This window comes from Lethenteron reissneri, chromosome 32 (genome assembly GCF_015708825.2).
Source record: "Lethenteron reissneri isolate LAM-NWPU_2019-01 chromosome 32, ASM1570882v1, whole genome shotgun sequence".
In the NCBI taxonomy this organism is placed as follows: Eukaryota; Metazoa; Chordata; class Hyperoartia; order Petromyzontiformes; family Petromyzontidae; genus Lethenteron; species Lethenteron reissneri.
In genome coordinates this window covers 14,875,863-14,890,052 of record NC_083810.1, presented here as the reverse complement: position 1 = coordinate 14,890,052, position 14,190 = coordinate 14,875,863, and the positions used below count along the sequence as shown (strand labels likewise).

General features: G+C 46.3%; 1 protein-coding gene across 3 annotated transcripts in view; it reads left to right on the top strand.

The window, feature by feature from the left end:
• The window catches only part of LOC133350092 (WD repeat-containing protein 64-like), a 48,439-nt gene that overhangs the window by 6,671 nt on the left and 27,578 nt on the right, over positions 1–14,190 (top strand). Inside the window, exons 1-5 of one of the 3 annotated variants that reach the window (XM_061564104.1) lie at positions 5,971–6,057; positions 7,369–7,422; positions 8,292–8,402; positions 12,349–12,414; positions 12,961–13,206. In XM_061564104.1, the coding sequence (XP_061420088.1) occupies positions 5,986–6,057; positions 7,369–7,422; positions 8,292–8,402; positions 12,349–12,414; positions 12,961–13,206 (549 nt within the window). In that variant the 5' untranslated portion in view covers positions 5,971–5,985. Of the gene's footprint in view, positions 1–5,970; positions 6,058–7,368; positions 7,423–8,291; positions 8,403–11,717; positions 11,932–12,348; positions 12,415–12,960; positions 13,207–14,190 lie in introns of those variants that run through there. The other 2 variants (XM_061564103.1, XM_061564105.1) reach the window with 2 other exon arrangements.

The following is a 14,190-nucleotide window of genomic DNA, read 5'->3' as shown; positions in this document are numbered from 1 at the left end:
GTTCATGCACCTCATCACTTAGAATGCACCTGAATCCGGGGAAAAACGATTCTTAATCAGATTTCAAAACACATATTGTGAGCACAAGGATACATTTAAATCAATTAATCAATTAATCAATGAATTGATGCATCGCTATAAAATAACCTGTAAATATATTTTTTGAGAATGGGCCCAGTGTCATGACCCATTTGACAAATTTTAACATTACTCACGACAACCCGGCGGGAAAAATATAACGTGGGGACATTTGGAGCACATGACTATTAATTACCCAATGTACGTTGCCATGACTACACAACTCACCAGTTATGCCAACCGTATTCCGCTGATTCATAGTCTCTCTGTATCTTTGCATTTGCCGCTCTGCAAGGCTTTTCACGGACTGACGTGACTAAGGTGGTAAGCAAACGAATGGACTTCCTAGCTGTGTCAGCTGATCGGCACACTCTGAGGAAGCTTCCCAACCCTGGGCTGTGCTCACAGAACGATTCTGGCAGACTCCGAGAGGAGGTTTGGTCCAAAAGCCTCTTGCACCAACACAAGATGACCAAGTCATACCCCACATCTCAAAGACGCTTGTTTAATTTACTCTCAGGAACTTATACAGCATATGTGTAATACAAGCTCTGAAACACATCTGACATTGCTAAAGTGACAGTTTCCTACTCTTCGGTTTTTTCGGTAAAGTCACATAGGGGAAAATAAAGAAATAAATAAATAAGAAAAATAAACCAAATAAATTATTAGAAATAATAATAGAAATAAAATAATAAATAACGACGTTTCGGAGGCAACACAAGCTTCCTTCATCAGGTGTAAAAAGGCACAGCAAAACAACTGTAGTGAGTTATTTGTGATGAGACATTATTATTATATAGGGTAAGAGGAGGGGGGAGGAGCCAAGGAGGACGGGTGCAGGGTGGGGGGGGTTTGGGGTGTGGGTGGAGTCAGGAAGGTGATCCTAGAGTTGAGGGGGGAGGGGCTTGTCTAAATGTGGCAGTTTCCTGCAAAGTTTGTAAAGATCTCCCACACATCCGATTAGTAAAGCTGGCTACTTGCGGTGCCACATAAGTTAAAAGTACATAAGTTTAACACGTCGTAGGAGGCTTTCGCGACCAATATCATCCATAATATAGTTTTTTTTGGGTTAGATCGCGTTAAAATATAAATGTGTCGTTAAAACCCACCACCATCCGACACAGCCAACTAGTAAGGGTTGTCACGTAAACAGAACGTGCCAATTCGTCACTGGTACAGCACTAACCGGTGTGTTGGCGAGTACCATCAGCGCCTTCACTCATCTCGTGAAACTGTGAACTCTCTTCTAGAAAATGTAGCATTCGTTAATCATTGTACGTGCCATTATATATGTCGGCTACATATACGAATCAGAATCTTTATTTAGACTGGAGGACTGATGAGCTATGAAGCTCATTTTCCCAGATGTCCAGTGGGCAGGTCAGCAAGTTACAATGGAGCTGTCAACTCATCTTTTTATGGCACTTTCAAATTTCCAATAGTCTCTGTGGAAATCCACACCGATAGGTAATTGGGTCATATGTATGTATGTATGTTTAACTTCTTTCGCACCATACGTAGCCAACCATGTTAATCAGAGGTGTGGGTCGATTCTATGGAATTATCAGCAGCGATTTGCTGAAGACGCACAAAGCCGTGTTTGCACGTTCACTTTTTAATCCACCAGGATACATTTATAATTTTACAAACAAGCACCAATATTTGTGAAATTTATATTTCAATCATGACTTAAATCTTTCGTGACTGCAGGAATTCATATTCTTTGGGTCTTTCGGTAAAGTCACGTAGATAGGTTCAAAGAAAATAACGAAAAACTACGACGTTTCAATCGCAACACAAGCGGTCGTCATCAGGAGGAGAAAAGAGTAAAGCTGCTGAGGCAGACTGTTTAAAGGTTTAGAATGGGCGTATCCCAAGGGTCATAAACAAAGTGGGCGGGCCTAGTCATGTTAATGTGAGAGATTAGCATGTCAATGTAAGATCCGCGGGCGACGTCCAAGACGGCACGTAGGTGGCTATGTTAATGTGAGAGATTAGCATGTTAATGTGAGAGATTAGCATGTTAATGTGAGACCGCAGAGCCACTGTCGCGTCGGCGCGCGAAGTGGCTGTGTTAGTGTGAGAAATTTAACCTGTTAATGTAAAATCAGAGCCGAAAATAGCAACTAACATCGGAAGGTAGGTTTGAAACATCACAGCCAGTTATGACTTAAACTGGTTAATAACGTCCTTCCAATTATTGCTCAGTTTGTACCCATCTTCTCGGTTGAAATTGTGTCTGTGTCTATAAATATGGATGGCTTCATGAGTTAATCTTTGCTGATAGCCAGTGGGTTTGCAAAGTACCTTCGTCTTGGAGAAATCAATTCCGTGTGAGCCCACCGCATTACAACAATGATCAGCTATGGCTGAGGTATTGGTCCTACCGTGTTTCAGATCTGCCTTATGTTCACGAACACGGTCCGAGACGTGTCGCTTAGTTTCCCCAATGTAACTACTGCCACAGACACAGCTTAGTTTGTAGAGGCCGGGGTATTGCATGTTAGGGATCACATCCTTCACAGATGGGATCAAATCACAAATTTTATGTACTGTGTTAAATCGAACCTGCGTGTTGTATTTGCTCATGATTTTGGAAATCTATTTGGTGACCCCTGCTATGTATGGCAATGTGATGGTTTTGATTGGGTCCTCAGATGGTTCTTTCCCAACGGTAGGGGTGCTTTACAGATAGTCTGAATATCCATTCATCTTGCGAGCTTGGTGTACGTGTTCCAGTTCACTGGCTAAGCAATGATGGTCGGATATACATCGAGCTCTATGGTGTAGAGTTTTGATGAGGGAATTCTTCTGGAATGGATGGTGGTGGGAGTCAGGGTGGCTTTCCTGTAGACAGTGTCCCATTGAGCCATCTGGTCTATTTTCGATTAAACATCCAAGAATGGTAACTTGCCATCCTTTTCCACCTCCATGGTGAATTTGATAGCTGGGTGTATGGAATTGATGTGGTTGAGGAATTGGTTCAGAGCTGGTAGGCCATGTGGCCAGAAGACGAACTTCTCATCTTCGTACCTCTTACTCAAGGACAGACATAGAGTGGATGCCTGGATGGCATTTGTCTCGAATTTTTCCATGAAAACGTTGGCTACAAGTAGAGATAAGGGAGGAACCCATTGGGGTGCCTTCATCTTGTTTGTAGAATGTTCCATTCCAGGTGAAGTAAGTGTTGGTGAGGCAGTGTCTCACCAGGGCCGGTACATCAGCATTTAGTCCTTGTTGGACCAAATCGTCAATAATTGCTATAGTGTCAGGCACAGGAACTTTAGTAAACAAAGAAACCACATCGAAACTAACGAGCAAATCACATGGAGATAGTGAAATGTCCTTAATTGATGATACCAAGTAAGCTGAGTTACGTACAGCTGAAGTGGTCTTACCAGTGAATGGTTGTAAGGTCTCAGACAGAAATCGGGCCAGTTTGTAGGTGGGTGAGTCAATGGTGGAGACGATAGGACGAAGGGGTGTAGCTTCTTTATGGATTTTTGATAAGCCATACAATCTTGGTGGTCTAGCAGCAGAGGGTTTTAAGGAAAACCGCTCGGTTGGTTCAATTAAAGACGTCGAATCGTTGATGATATTGTTGGTTTTTCGTAACGAGGCGGTTGGTGGGATCTCTTTTAATTTTGGTATAGCTACCATCATTAAGTAGGTCCTGAATTGTGTTACTGTATGTGGCGTTGTCGATGACGACCGTGGCATTGCCCTTGTCGGCTGAGAGGATGACGATGTTGTCTCTCCTTTATTTGATTGATTAATATTTAACAACCAACCTCGACACATTGTCTCCTCAAAGCTTGCAAAAACACTTTTACACAATGTTCTAAATGAAATGTTCTCTTAAATGCACAGCTGAGGTTATGTTTTATCTGATGGTAAATATGGCACAAATGATGGTTGATAATAATGATGCTCTTGTAATAATTGTTGCAGGAGCATCTGAGCTGTAATATAGTTCCAATGATTAGCTCTCCTATGTTTTTTTCAGATTCTACATGCTCTTTTCTGTATAACGTCCGACGTTTCACTCCACGTGCTGCAAGCTTCTTCAGGAACTAAATAATTAATTCCTGAAGAAGCTCCCAGCACATTAAATAACTCCACAGCACAGCCTACAGTAGTAGTGCAAGTCATTGTCTAAAGTGATTGTGTAAGTTATTGTATAAAGCACCGACCCTTCGCTAGATTTGAACCGCATGTTCCCTACGAGACGCCACATCATCCCCGCTGCCGAGTTGCGTCCACGCTCTCAGCAGGCCGTTAATAAATTACCAGGCGCACTTTGCCGCTCCACGCGTTGGCAGTCGGCGAGGCTACGCGATCACATCCCCAGGGCAGTAACTATACACTTGGAAAATTCGGTGGCCTTCACTGTCCACTCGACAGCCACGGCACGCGACTGCACTGTCATGAACAAACCTTGCCTTCATACGTTAGCATGCATGTCTGCTCAAGACATTTTTCTGTGGCTTCCTGCTACGACGATTGTGATATTGTTTGAAGGTTAGCTTTTGAAATGTATGCAGTTATTATTACATATGGCCTACAAACAGATGGCAGTACAACTGTGCATTCTTGAACTAAGCAGAACTTTGTTTGTTACCCCCTCGTGTGCATGGGGGTTCTCCAGTACTCCAGTTCGTTCCCTCTCACATGCCGAATGATCAATAATGGATTTGACCAAACCAACTCAGTGAGGCTTTCCTGGGTAAGGGAAGGGCACTATTAATTTTCAGAGGATTATTATTTATGCACCAACTAATTGAAAATTAAAGTAGAGTAATGTGTGCTATTTTCAGCCTGAACGGGACTGCGTGCTTTTTAAAAATTATTCATGGAGTGGGTTCAGTTTGTTGAGGAAGCCTTTTCCGTGGTCTGACTTGGGACCCAAACAGCAATGGCATCAAAACAGAATATAGTTGTTTTGGAGAATTCATGAAATCATAAATCATCTTTACGTTAAAAGACGAAGTACAAAGCAAGATGTTAACCAAGCATTGTTTGACAGGATGGTAATGCGTGTTGCACCATTTTACAATTGACATAAATGTCAAGGGCGTGTGAGTGGGGCAGCCCAGGCTGGGGACAGCATGAAGATGGACAATGGCGTTTTCAGGTTGTCCCGCGTGTTGTTTGGCACGGTGTCCGATGTTTCGCTTCGCATCCAGGAGCTTCTTCAGGAAGTGAATTCAATGGAGCGAAACTAAAAATGAAGTTCCTGAATTTAACTTGTGGAGCCAAACGTCGGACATCGTTCCGAACAACAGGCAGGAGAGCTTACACAGCACAGCCGCGCAAGCCGACGCAGTGGTATGCACAAGGGTGGTCAGAATAGAGATTCATGAGCGCACAGTCTGCATGCAAATGTGGTTGCGTGTTCCTTTGCGGGGCACCCTCTGAAATTTGGTTTCCGTGTTGCGCACGGCAGAGTTCTGTTTCACAAAGCACTCATCTGCATGCCTGTGCTTGCCCTCCCAATTAGGAGATCCCGTCCGACCACAGTGCCGAATTGGCTGGCCCGTGCTCAAGTCATACACGCTTTATTGTCATGGCGAACAGGAATTGGCAGCTATCCGCCACGGCTTGTGGGGAAGAAGAGAGGGCACTTACTCTAAGCAGCCAGTAGATATGTTACCAGATTAAAGTGATATTTTTTGGTGTGCTTCTGGACACCATTTTACTGATAACATTTAAATTGGACGCTCGAACGTAGAGCCATCACGTCTAAACAACGAACTGGAAGGACATTTTAATAAAAGTGTGGTCCGTAATTTGTCATGTGATTATACTTTTCTTTTTTTAAATCACAGTATTATAATAGATTCAGATTTTATTTTATTACGGGGCTTTAATAGATGGTCAAACACCCTATGATGAGATTATAACATGGAAAATGCGACTGCCATTGCTGAGCAAGGAAATGGCCCATGGAAGTCTGAAACGATTTGCCAAGAGGAGGTACGTTATTGTTATCGTTGTAACTAAATAATTTTACTCGACAGAAACAGCCAATTTTGTTTGTAAAACATGGTTCTTTGCTAGGAGTCTGCTCCTCTGTGCGGTTAGTGCTTCACCCTTGCTATCTATCACCTTACTATTTAGAACATGTTTTTAACACTCAACATATGCAATAGTAGTAATAGGGTTACCGTGTCAGGAATGCATATCATTCTACCGCGTAGGTTTTTGCGGATGTGTTTTTGTGTTGCACCGCGTGCGCCTGAAGAAGCTCGCAGCACGTGGAGTAAAACGTCGGACATCGTGCCGAACAAAAACACTTGGTAACAACCCGAAAGCGTGTAGGAGAGCCACGTGAATGGTTGTTGGAGGTACTGACGCAACGCTTGCCAACACAACAGTGCCTCTCGGTGGCCACACCGAGTTGCCTGCGATGAAAGCAACGACCCTCGTTACGTTGTTACCGTTAAGCTCCAGGGAAAATGTATGAGAAGCAACTTGTGCGCTTATTTCCATTTGAATACGGTGGTTTGAAAATGTTTTGTACATTGCTACTTTCAATTACAGTCGTAATGGAAATTGTGGAAGTAAAAAAAACTTGCAAAAATGTTTTTTTGTTTGCGAAAAAGCCATTAATAATGAATTGGGCAAATATTTCAATGCAGGCCTTTAATAAACCAAAACCAATCTTAATTCTTAGCGAGACTTTCCTGGATTAATGAGGACCTCGTTATCTTTGTCATTATGAATACAATTTAGGAAAAAATCATGCGTGCATTATGTAATGCTTTTCCAACATGTTCGTCTGTGGACAGTTAATTTATCAACTGATGGGTAGCTGTGTGGGCAATATTCATTTGCATACAGAGTATTTGCAAATGCTCCTTTTTGCTTTCGTGCACGTGTCCACGTTTTGGGCAAGCCCCTGCGGTGGACGGAGTCGCTCTTGGGTGAGTCCAGAGGGTTTGCAACCTGGTGCTCCGGAGCCTCATGCGGCTCTTCAAGGACTGCTCCGTGACGTTGCTCATGAAGGAACACCACGGGCTCGTATTCACCACGTGCATTGCCGCTCTTGCAATACTCAGTTGCTTTTACCGTATTCGATGTTTTTAATTGTTATTTCGGTTGACGACCCCTGGGTTAGTCCCTACTAGCAACACAACCTTCAGGCGCGAGCTTTGATTCACTCTGATCAGCCTCACGAGAGTTACGGTGCGGTTGCATGGAGTTTACGCATGAACACTGACAACCCGAGCTTCAAAGCGTGAGAAGGAATTTTGTTTTGCTCATTGCGTGAAATTGTTTCGTCAGATTGAAGAGAGTGTGACGTTAGAGCATTTGGAAAAGCTGAAGACTGCCTTTGAGGTAAATTTACATTCAGAGCTATTGAATGCAACGGATGAATTCATCCTTGAACAGTTTATTACGGTTTCCGGACTTGTTAATATTTATAAAGAATAAAAATATTGTATACGTTGATACTCTTAAATTTAGATTTAAAACGAATTTATTTTGAACTGCTTTTTGTGTTTAGGATGTTGTCCTTCCCCCGCACCTCTGATTAGCACGGTTGGCTAAGTACGGTGCAACATATATAATAAATACATACGTCAATCAACAATGTTAAATAAGCTTTAAACAAACGCTAAATGGAATAAGTAGCGATTCATCCGTTTGGCGATACGCGACTTCTGCTCTTCAGCAAGCGGGGTCAGTACCCTACAGCCCCCCATCCCCGATGCTACGCAGCTGACTTCATCTGGTGGATGGGGATCCCCAAACAGTTGAACGCTGCCACATTGCGCATTGAACGACGAGGCCGACTTTAGCCATAGACAATTTCCATGAACGGCCAGGTGGCTCAGCGATAGAGCCGTGTGGCTCACAGTCGTTAGGTCGCGAGTTCAAATCCCAGTTCAGGGTTGACTCCGTCCATCGTATTTTCCAGGGTCGATAAAATAAGTACCACTTTGTGATGACGTCTAGAGCGGTGCTGCTATGGATAGAAATTCGCCCCCGCCAAAGGAAAGCAATGTAACATTTACACCATTGGCTCAGGACTGTGAACGGGACATGGGTACCACCTCAATGTTTATTTGAGCAGCAGGAATTCACCTTGATTTTCGACTGTATGTATATATATACGTTTATTGAACTTCTTTCGTACCGTACGTTGCCAACCGTGCTAATCAGAGGACAACAAACTAAGCCGTGCCGTGTGCCACGTGTGGCAGGAGGAAACCCACGTGGGTGCAGCAGCAGCAGGAGGAGGGGCTCTCGGTTTGGAGGGCTTCACGGCGGCCCTCAAGGGCGCCCTGGGGCCCCGAGGCACGGTGAGAGGCACGGTGAGAGCCGCGTCGCTCACGGTGAGAGCCGCGTCGCTCACGGTGAGAGCCGCGTCGCTCACGGTGAGAGCCGCGTCGCTCACGGTGAGAGCCGCGTCGCTCACGGTGAGAGCCGCGTCGCTCACGGTGAGAGCCGCGTCGCTCACGGTGAGAGCCGCGTCGCTCACGGTGAGAGCCGCGTCGCTCACGGTGAGAGCCGCGTCGCTCACGGTGAGAGCCGCGTCGCTCACGTTGAGAGCCGCGTCGCTCACGGTGAGAGCCGCGTCGCTCACGGTGAGAGCCGCGTCGCTCACGGTGAGAGCCGCGTCGCTCACGGTGAGAGCCGCGTCGCTCACGGTGAGAGCCGCGTCGCTCACGGTGAGAGCCGCGTCGCTCACGGCACCGAAACCCGCGGGGCATGGGACCTCAGTGTCTGCCTCTGCCGCTTCGACAACCCACATCGACACAGCGTGGGGAGGAGGCCTTGAGCACTAACAAAGGGGTCTGAATTATCATGATTATTATATCCATTACATTATGTTCAGAGTACATATATCATCCATGTTTATTAATGGACACAGTAAACATGAACATATCTTCCCTTGTTACGCTGCATTGGCTGTTGTGGCAAGGAGATATGCTTATTTTAGATGGCAAGGTGCATGATGCGATGCTGGGGCCAACATGCCAGACCGCCTTCATCTCCCCAGTGGTGATGCTAATAAATTGGACAACAAACCAACTTTAGGCCAAGTCAACCCAGGAGAGGCCCAGACCAGTTTCAATTACCCGTCGCCGGTAGTGTGCATGACCAAGGATCGAACCCCGTAGCAGAGCGTGCCGATCCTATTGCATGACGTGTAGCCATGTTTATATATGAACAATCAGGGGCATGCGGTATTGCAAAATACATCTTTCATCTCGACATCCGCTTCCACCCCGTTACACAATGATGCGCAGCGCTCGTTCCGTTGCTTATTTTCCGACTCGTCCACCAACGGCAGTGTTTACAGGAAGAGCCGAGCAAGGAGGACTTGCTTCGGGTTGTATTCTTCCCCCGCACAATGCACCAGTTGCTCCCTGTACAGAACAGATTGCGGGGAGGTCAGCATCTTCTTTGAGGTTGCGTTGAATCTCAAACTCGGGGCATGTACAAACATGCAGCCTTTATGCCGGGGAGACTCGTGCAACGAGCGTAGCGTGTTGGCCAACGGAGTGGGCGGATGGCATTGTACGTGTGAGGCAACAGCCTGTTCTTTACAATGAGCTCAAAGCTCTTGACATTCTTAACCTGGTGGGACGGGGTAAGGGGGAGTACGGTGAGATGACCCACAGCAGTGGGAGAAGCCTCCAATCACCAGGGTTAATTTGCCGCACGTGTGTATGTATTTTAGCCGATAGACTGATGACTAAAAAATATTTTATTTGTATGTAGAGACGTAAAATAGAGATCTGTTTCTATGTTATGCCATGGTGTAAAGTTACCCATGACAAAACACATCGAGAATGCACCTGAGCTCATCAGACGCTTAGCAGGATTGATGCGGGATAGTGCGATGATGGGCCACCACCTGGGCTATGTAGAGCACAGCAGAGAGCAGTGTGGCAAAATCGAGTTCTGTACTGTCTTCTACACTGCCCGCCTTCACCAATCTGCATGGTGAAGTATGGTCAAATACCCCCCTCCTCTTCGAGTGGATTGGTAAAGGGCTGTGGACGTGTAAGTATTAGATTAGTGTATCGTCGAGTTGAGAGTGTTGCAGGTTTTTTATATCTAAATTGAAAACGAATTTGTTGAACTGCTTTTTGTGTTTGGTTTGTTGTCCTTCCTCCGCACCTCCGATGAGTACGGTTGGATTCGTACGGTGCGAAAAAAAGTTCAACATGCATACAACATACACACATGAGATCTTGAGTTTCAATCTTTGTCGGGGTTGATTTGGCCCCTAATCTTCTCAGGTAAGATAAAACCAGCGCTGTGTGGTTGCCGCTGCATCACTCAGTATGTATCAAACGTCGGTTATCCTCGTGGGACTAGCCTCTGTTCATAGGAATGTGGAATTTTCACGGATGGCTTAGGACTGCCAACATTGATGCACACCCATCCACAATTGAATGATTTCTGCAACCCCCCCCCCACTCCCCTGCGGGATCAGGTGACTGTGTTTATCGGCTCTTATCTAGAATTATTCTCCAGGATGCATGTGGAAAATATGATGCTGAAAGGCCATTTCTTTCTTGGAATACTATTACGCAATTTAAAAATGTTCCAACTTTTTATTTCGAGAAATCTCTCTCAAGCATTTTACCGCAAGTGCACACTTTGCACATCAATGAGCGACAATTGCACTTCAGAGAGCTGCCGTAAATGGGTTTGAAGGCAAGTTGTCGGTCCTGTAAAATGTGAAAAAAAAGATGATAAAAAGCAACGTTGTTTTACTCAGAATGTGCCTAATATGTAGTAGATTAAACGGCACTTCATCAAACAATGCATACAATTTGAGCATTTTTCATTAAGTGGAATAAAAATTTCCGGGCAGTGGCTTAGTTTAAAGATTCTGCTTACTCTCACCCACTAATAATTTAGGTAGTTTATATCGAAGGATAGAAAGTATGTGAGCTAAGACTAAATTAAGTACAAGTTATTACATGTACATATAATTGTACATTTCATTTGTAAACAATTGCAATTCAAAACACAATGATTACAGGACAGATGTAAATAGTAAAATCAATAAGTTCATTGCCAGCCAACCCACACATTGCCATGAGTGGTTTCACGGCACGCTGGTTAGTCCAGGCTCGTGAAAGGGGTGCTCAAGATGAGTTCAGATGTCGCTCGCCATGGATGTAAACCGTGGCCGCGAATCGAGCACAGGTCACCAGGTTCAAAGTGCAGTGTGCTAAACACTCCGTCACTGCTCCGCGGTTATGCTCGAGTTGGATTAGACATTTGGCATGAAAGAGAGATGAGAAACTCGAGATAAGCGCCGCTCAAGATAAACAGCGCATGCTCGCAACACACTGGTGAGGGAAGGCAAAGGGCACCTTCTGATAGAGGCACAGTTTGTTTATAAGCACACCCCTTAGTAGTTGCAAGGGGTGTGCTTACATCCAATTTCGACTACATATGAGAGGGTTCATTGAGAAGAAGTCGCCTGCCCGGTGCCACCTGTAGACGGACCTGCCCACTCGACACGTCACATGGATGTGTTCCCATCGTGTACGCGAGGCGCAATTGAGGACCGCCTGTTGGTGTTGTCATCGCGTAATGAAATCGCCCTCTTGGCGAAGGCATTGTGTGGTTCTGTACCTCCGCCTGTTGGAATGAATGACCGTGGGGCGGGCTCTGCGTGGGTAGGTGCCGATGGGTTTTTGTTTGAGCAATCGTCAGGAATCGCCTCTTTAGCTGCGGCAATTCACTTGGGGAGACGTCGCTCCTCACTCCTCGGCGTCTGACGCGCGGCCACGGGCAGTTGAGATGGCGGGGAGACTTGGGTTTGTGGACACGTCTAGCGAGGATTTAAAGTTACAACATTGTCAACCAGAGGTAAATATAGAGAATCATCAAGAACATATGTCGGCATGTTTGTACGTCTAAAAGTATTCAGTCTACACAGCCGGTGGTAGTCTTATCGTTTATTAATGACAATTTAAGAAATGCACTAAAATTATTTATATTTAAAGTACACTACTGTGTGCTTAAACATGGTATATATAAAGGAGATTCGGGTTACTTTTAACACGATTATGCGTAATTCATAGATGTAATCTGACCGTGAGCATTTAACTGTTGCGAGGTGTAACACGAGATGTGTGCTCAATGGACTGCGAGGGTTTCACAATGATGGTGCAAAATGAACTGTTAAGCGTGTTCACGTGCCAGCCCGCTTGCCCATATTAATCCACAAAATAAATGTAATTTGTCTCGGACTAAACTTATGAATGTTTATTTGCCCGTCATCAGAATGAGGAACAGATTTTGGAACTCTTCAAGAAAATTGACTTTGCAGCTGATGGAGCCATTGAGTGGGTGAGTTGAATGTATTACTTCAAGACAACGTCGTATATCTGACAGTCAACATCTGCCCCGGCCAATGAACCGTCCGAATCGGTGGCTGTATTCGTGCGCAGTGTGGATGTCATTCTTGACAGACGTTCACGAATCCAGCCTTTTAACCCTCGGCATTGTGTCCTTAATGTGGCGGACCTCCACTTCCTTCTAACGTACAGGAGAGAATGTTGCCACACTTCAAGCAGTTTGCGATTGACTTTTGTCTAGCATCTTATTGATGCACGGCACAACTGTCATTGCCATGTTCACATACAGTACTTGATTGTTTACACGTATCCACCCCGACCTTAGTCTACTGGGACACGCGTGTGTTTATGCACAGACAAGTCGTGTGATCATAATGTTGTGGTCTTACCTCTTCAAGCCTGCCCACGACTAAGCACGTGGGATGTCCCCGACCTCATCAGAGCTCGGGGACGAGGCAGCGCTTGGATGGGCGAGCACTGTGCACGCCGTGCTCCCTTGCGCACTTCCCAGTTTCTCTTCCCACCTCGGCCCTGCCAGGAGGCGTTCTGCACCCACATGCAGCTGCGGTGCGCCGAGCGGCAGGAGGCTGCGCAGCGCGCGCGGCGCGTCTCGCTGCGCGTGCCCGCGCCGTGCCGGCCCAGCCCGCACCGCGCCCCCGTGGCGCGCGTGGAGAGCGCTCCGGACGGGACCGCGGGCTTCGTGTCCGCCTGCGGCGCCGGCTCCGTCGCCTTCTGGGCGACCGCGGCGGGCGCCCCGCAGCTCAAGCGCTGCCGCGCCACGCTGGTACGGTGGTGCCCCACGCCGGCGCTGCGGTGCCCCACGCCGCGCCCTGGGGGTGGGGGGGGGGGGGGGGGGGGGGGGCTGCGTGTGAGAGACTCACCTCGTTTGCTTCAGAATCAGAATCTTTACTTCGGACTGGAGGAATCCGATGAGCTATGAAGCTCTTTGTCACAGATGTCCAGTCGGGCCCACGGGTCAGAGGGTTACAACAACAAACAAACCAACAACCGATAGGAGTGCAAATTATGAGAAAGGTAAGGAAGGCACTATGAATAAATAGAACAAAATAAAGCATGTCAGTACAAATAGCAGCTGCCACTTCCAAGGAGAGGTTTAAAGCAACCAGCAGCGACGCATTAAGGGGCCATCCATTGAGTACGCCGCACGCACGCAGAGGAAACGGGGGGGGGGGGGGGGGTGAAGCCTCAATAATAATTTGTCTTCATTGGCCTTCAAATGAGTTAGATAGTCCGGCGGTGGACTATCTGTTTGCTTCAACACGTTAATATTCAAATCAAGATTCACGTTAATATTATTAATCCTTGATCGTTTATGCGTGGATTAAATATTGGCCGTTCTATAGGATTGGGGGGGGGGGGTGTAAGAAGTCCGCGTGTGTACAGGGAGGGGGGTAGGGGTCACGTTTTGACAGATGTTTGCTACCTACTCAATGGATGGCCCCTCACCACGAGCAAGGATGGCAAATTGGTGGGCAAACGAATGCTGCATGACAATCATCGTTTTCGTTCTACGTTTTTGTATCTGTTCAAATCAAGTGCCTCCCCACCGTGATGCCACCATCATCACCTTTGTTCACGGTGGTGGAGACAATCCGGCTCCCGTGTGGGTGGCACAATGCGTCACGATGTCACCGTGCCTGCAGAGAGAGAGACCATTTAGAAATTGCATCAGGATGGTAAACGAATACTCGACTGAAAGCTTTCGTGACTGCAGGAACACTCGTTGCAAGATTGATTGAGGTAAAAA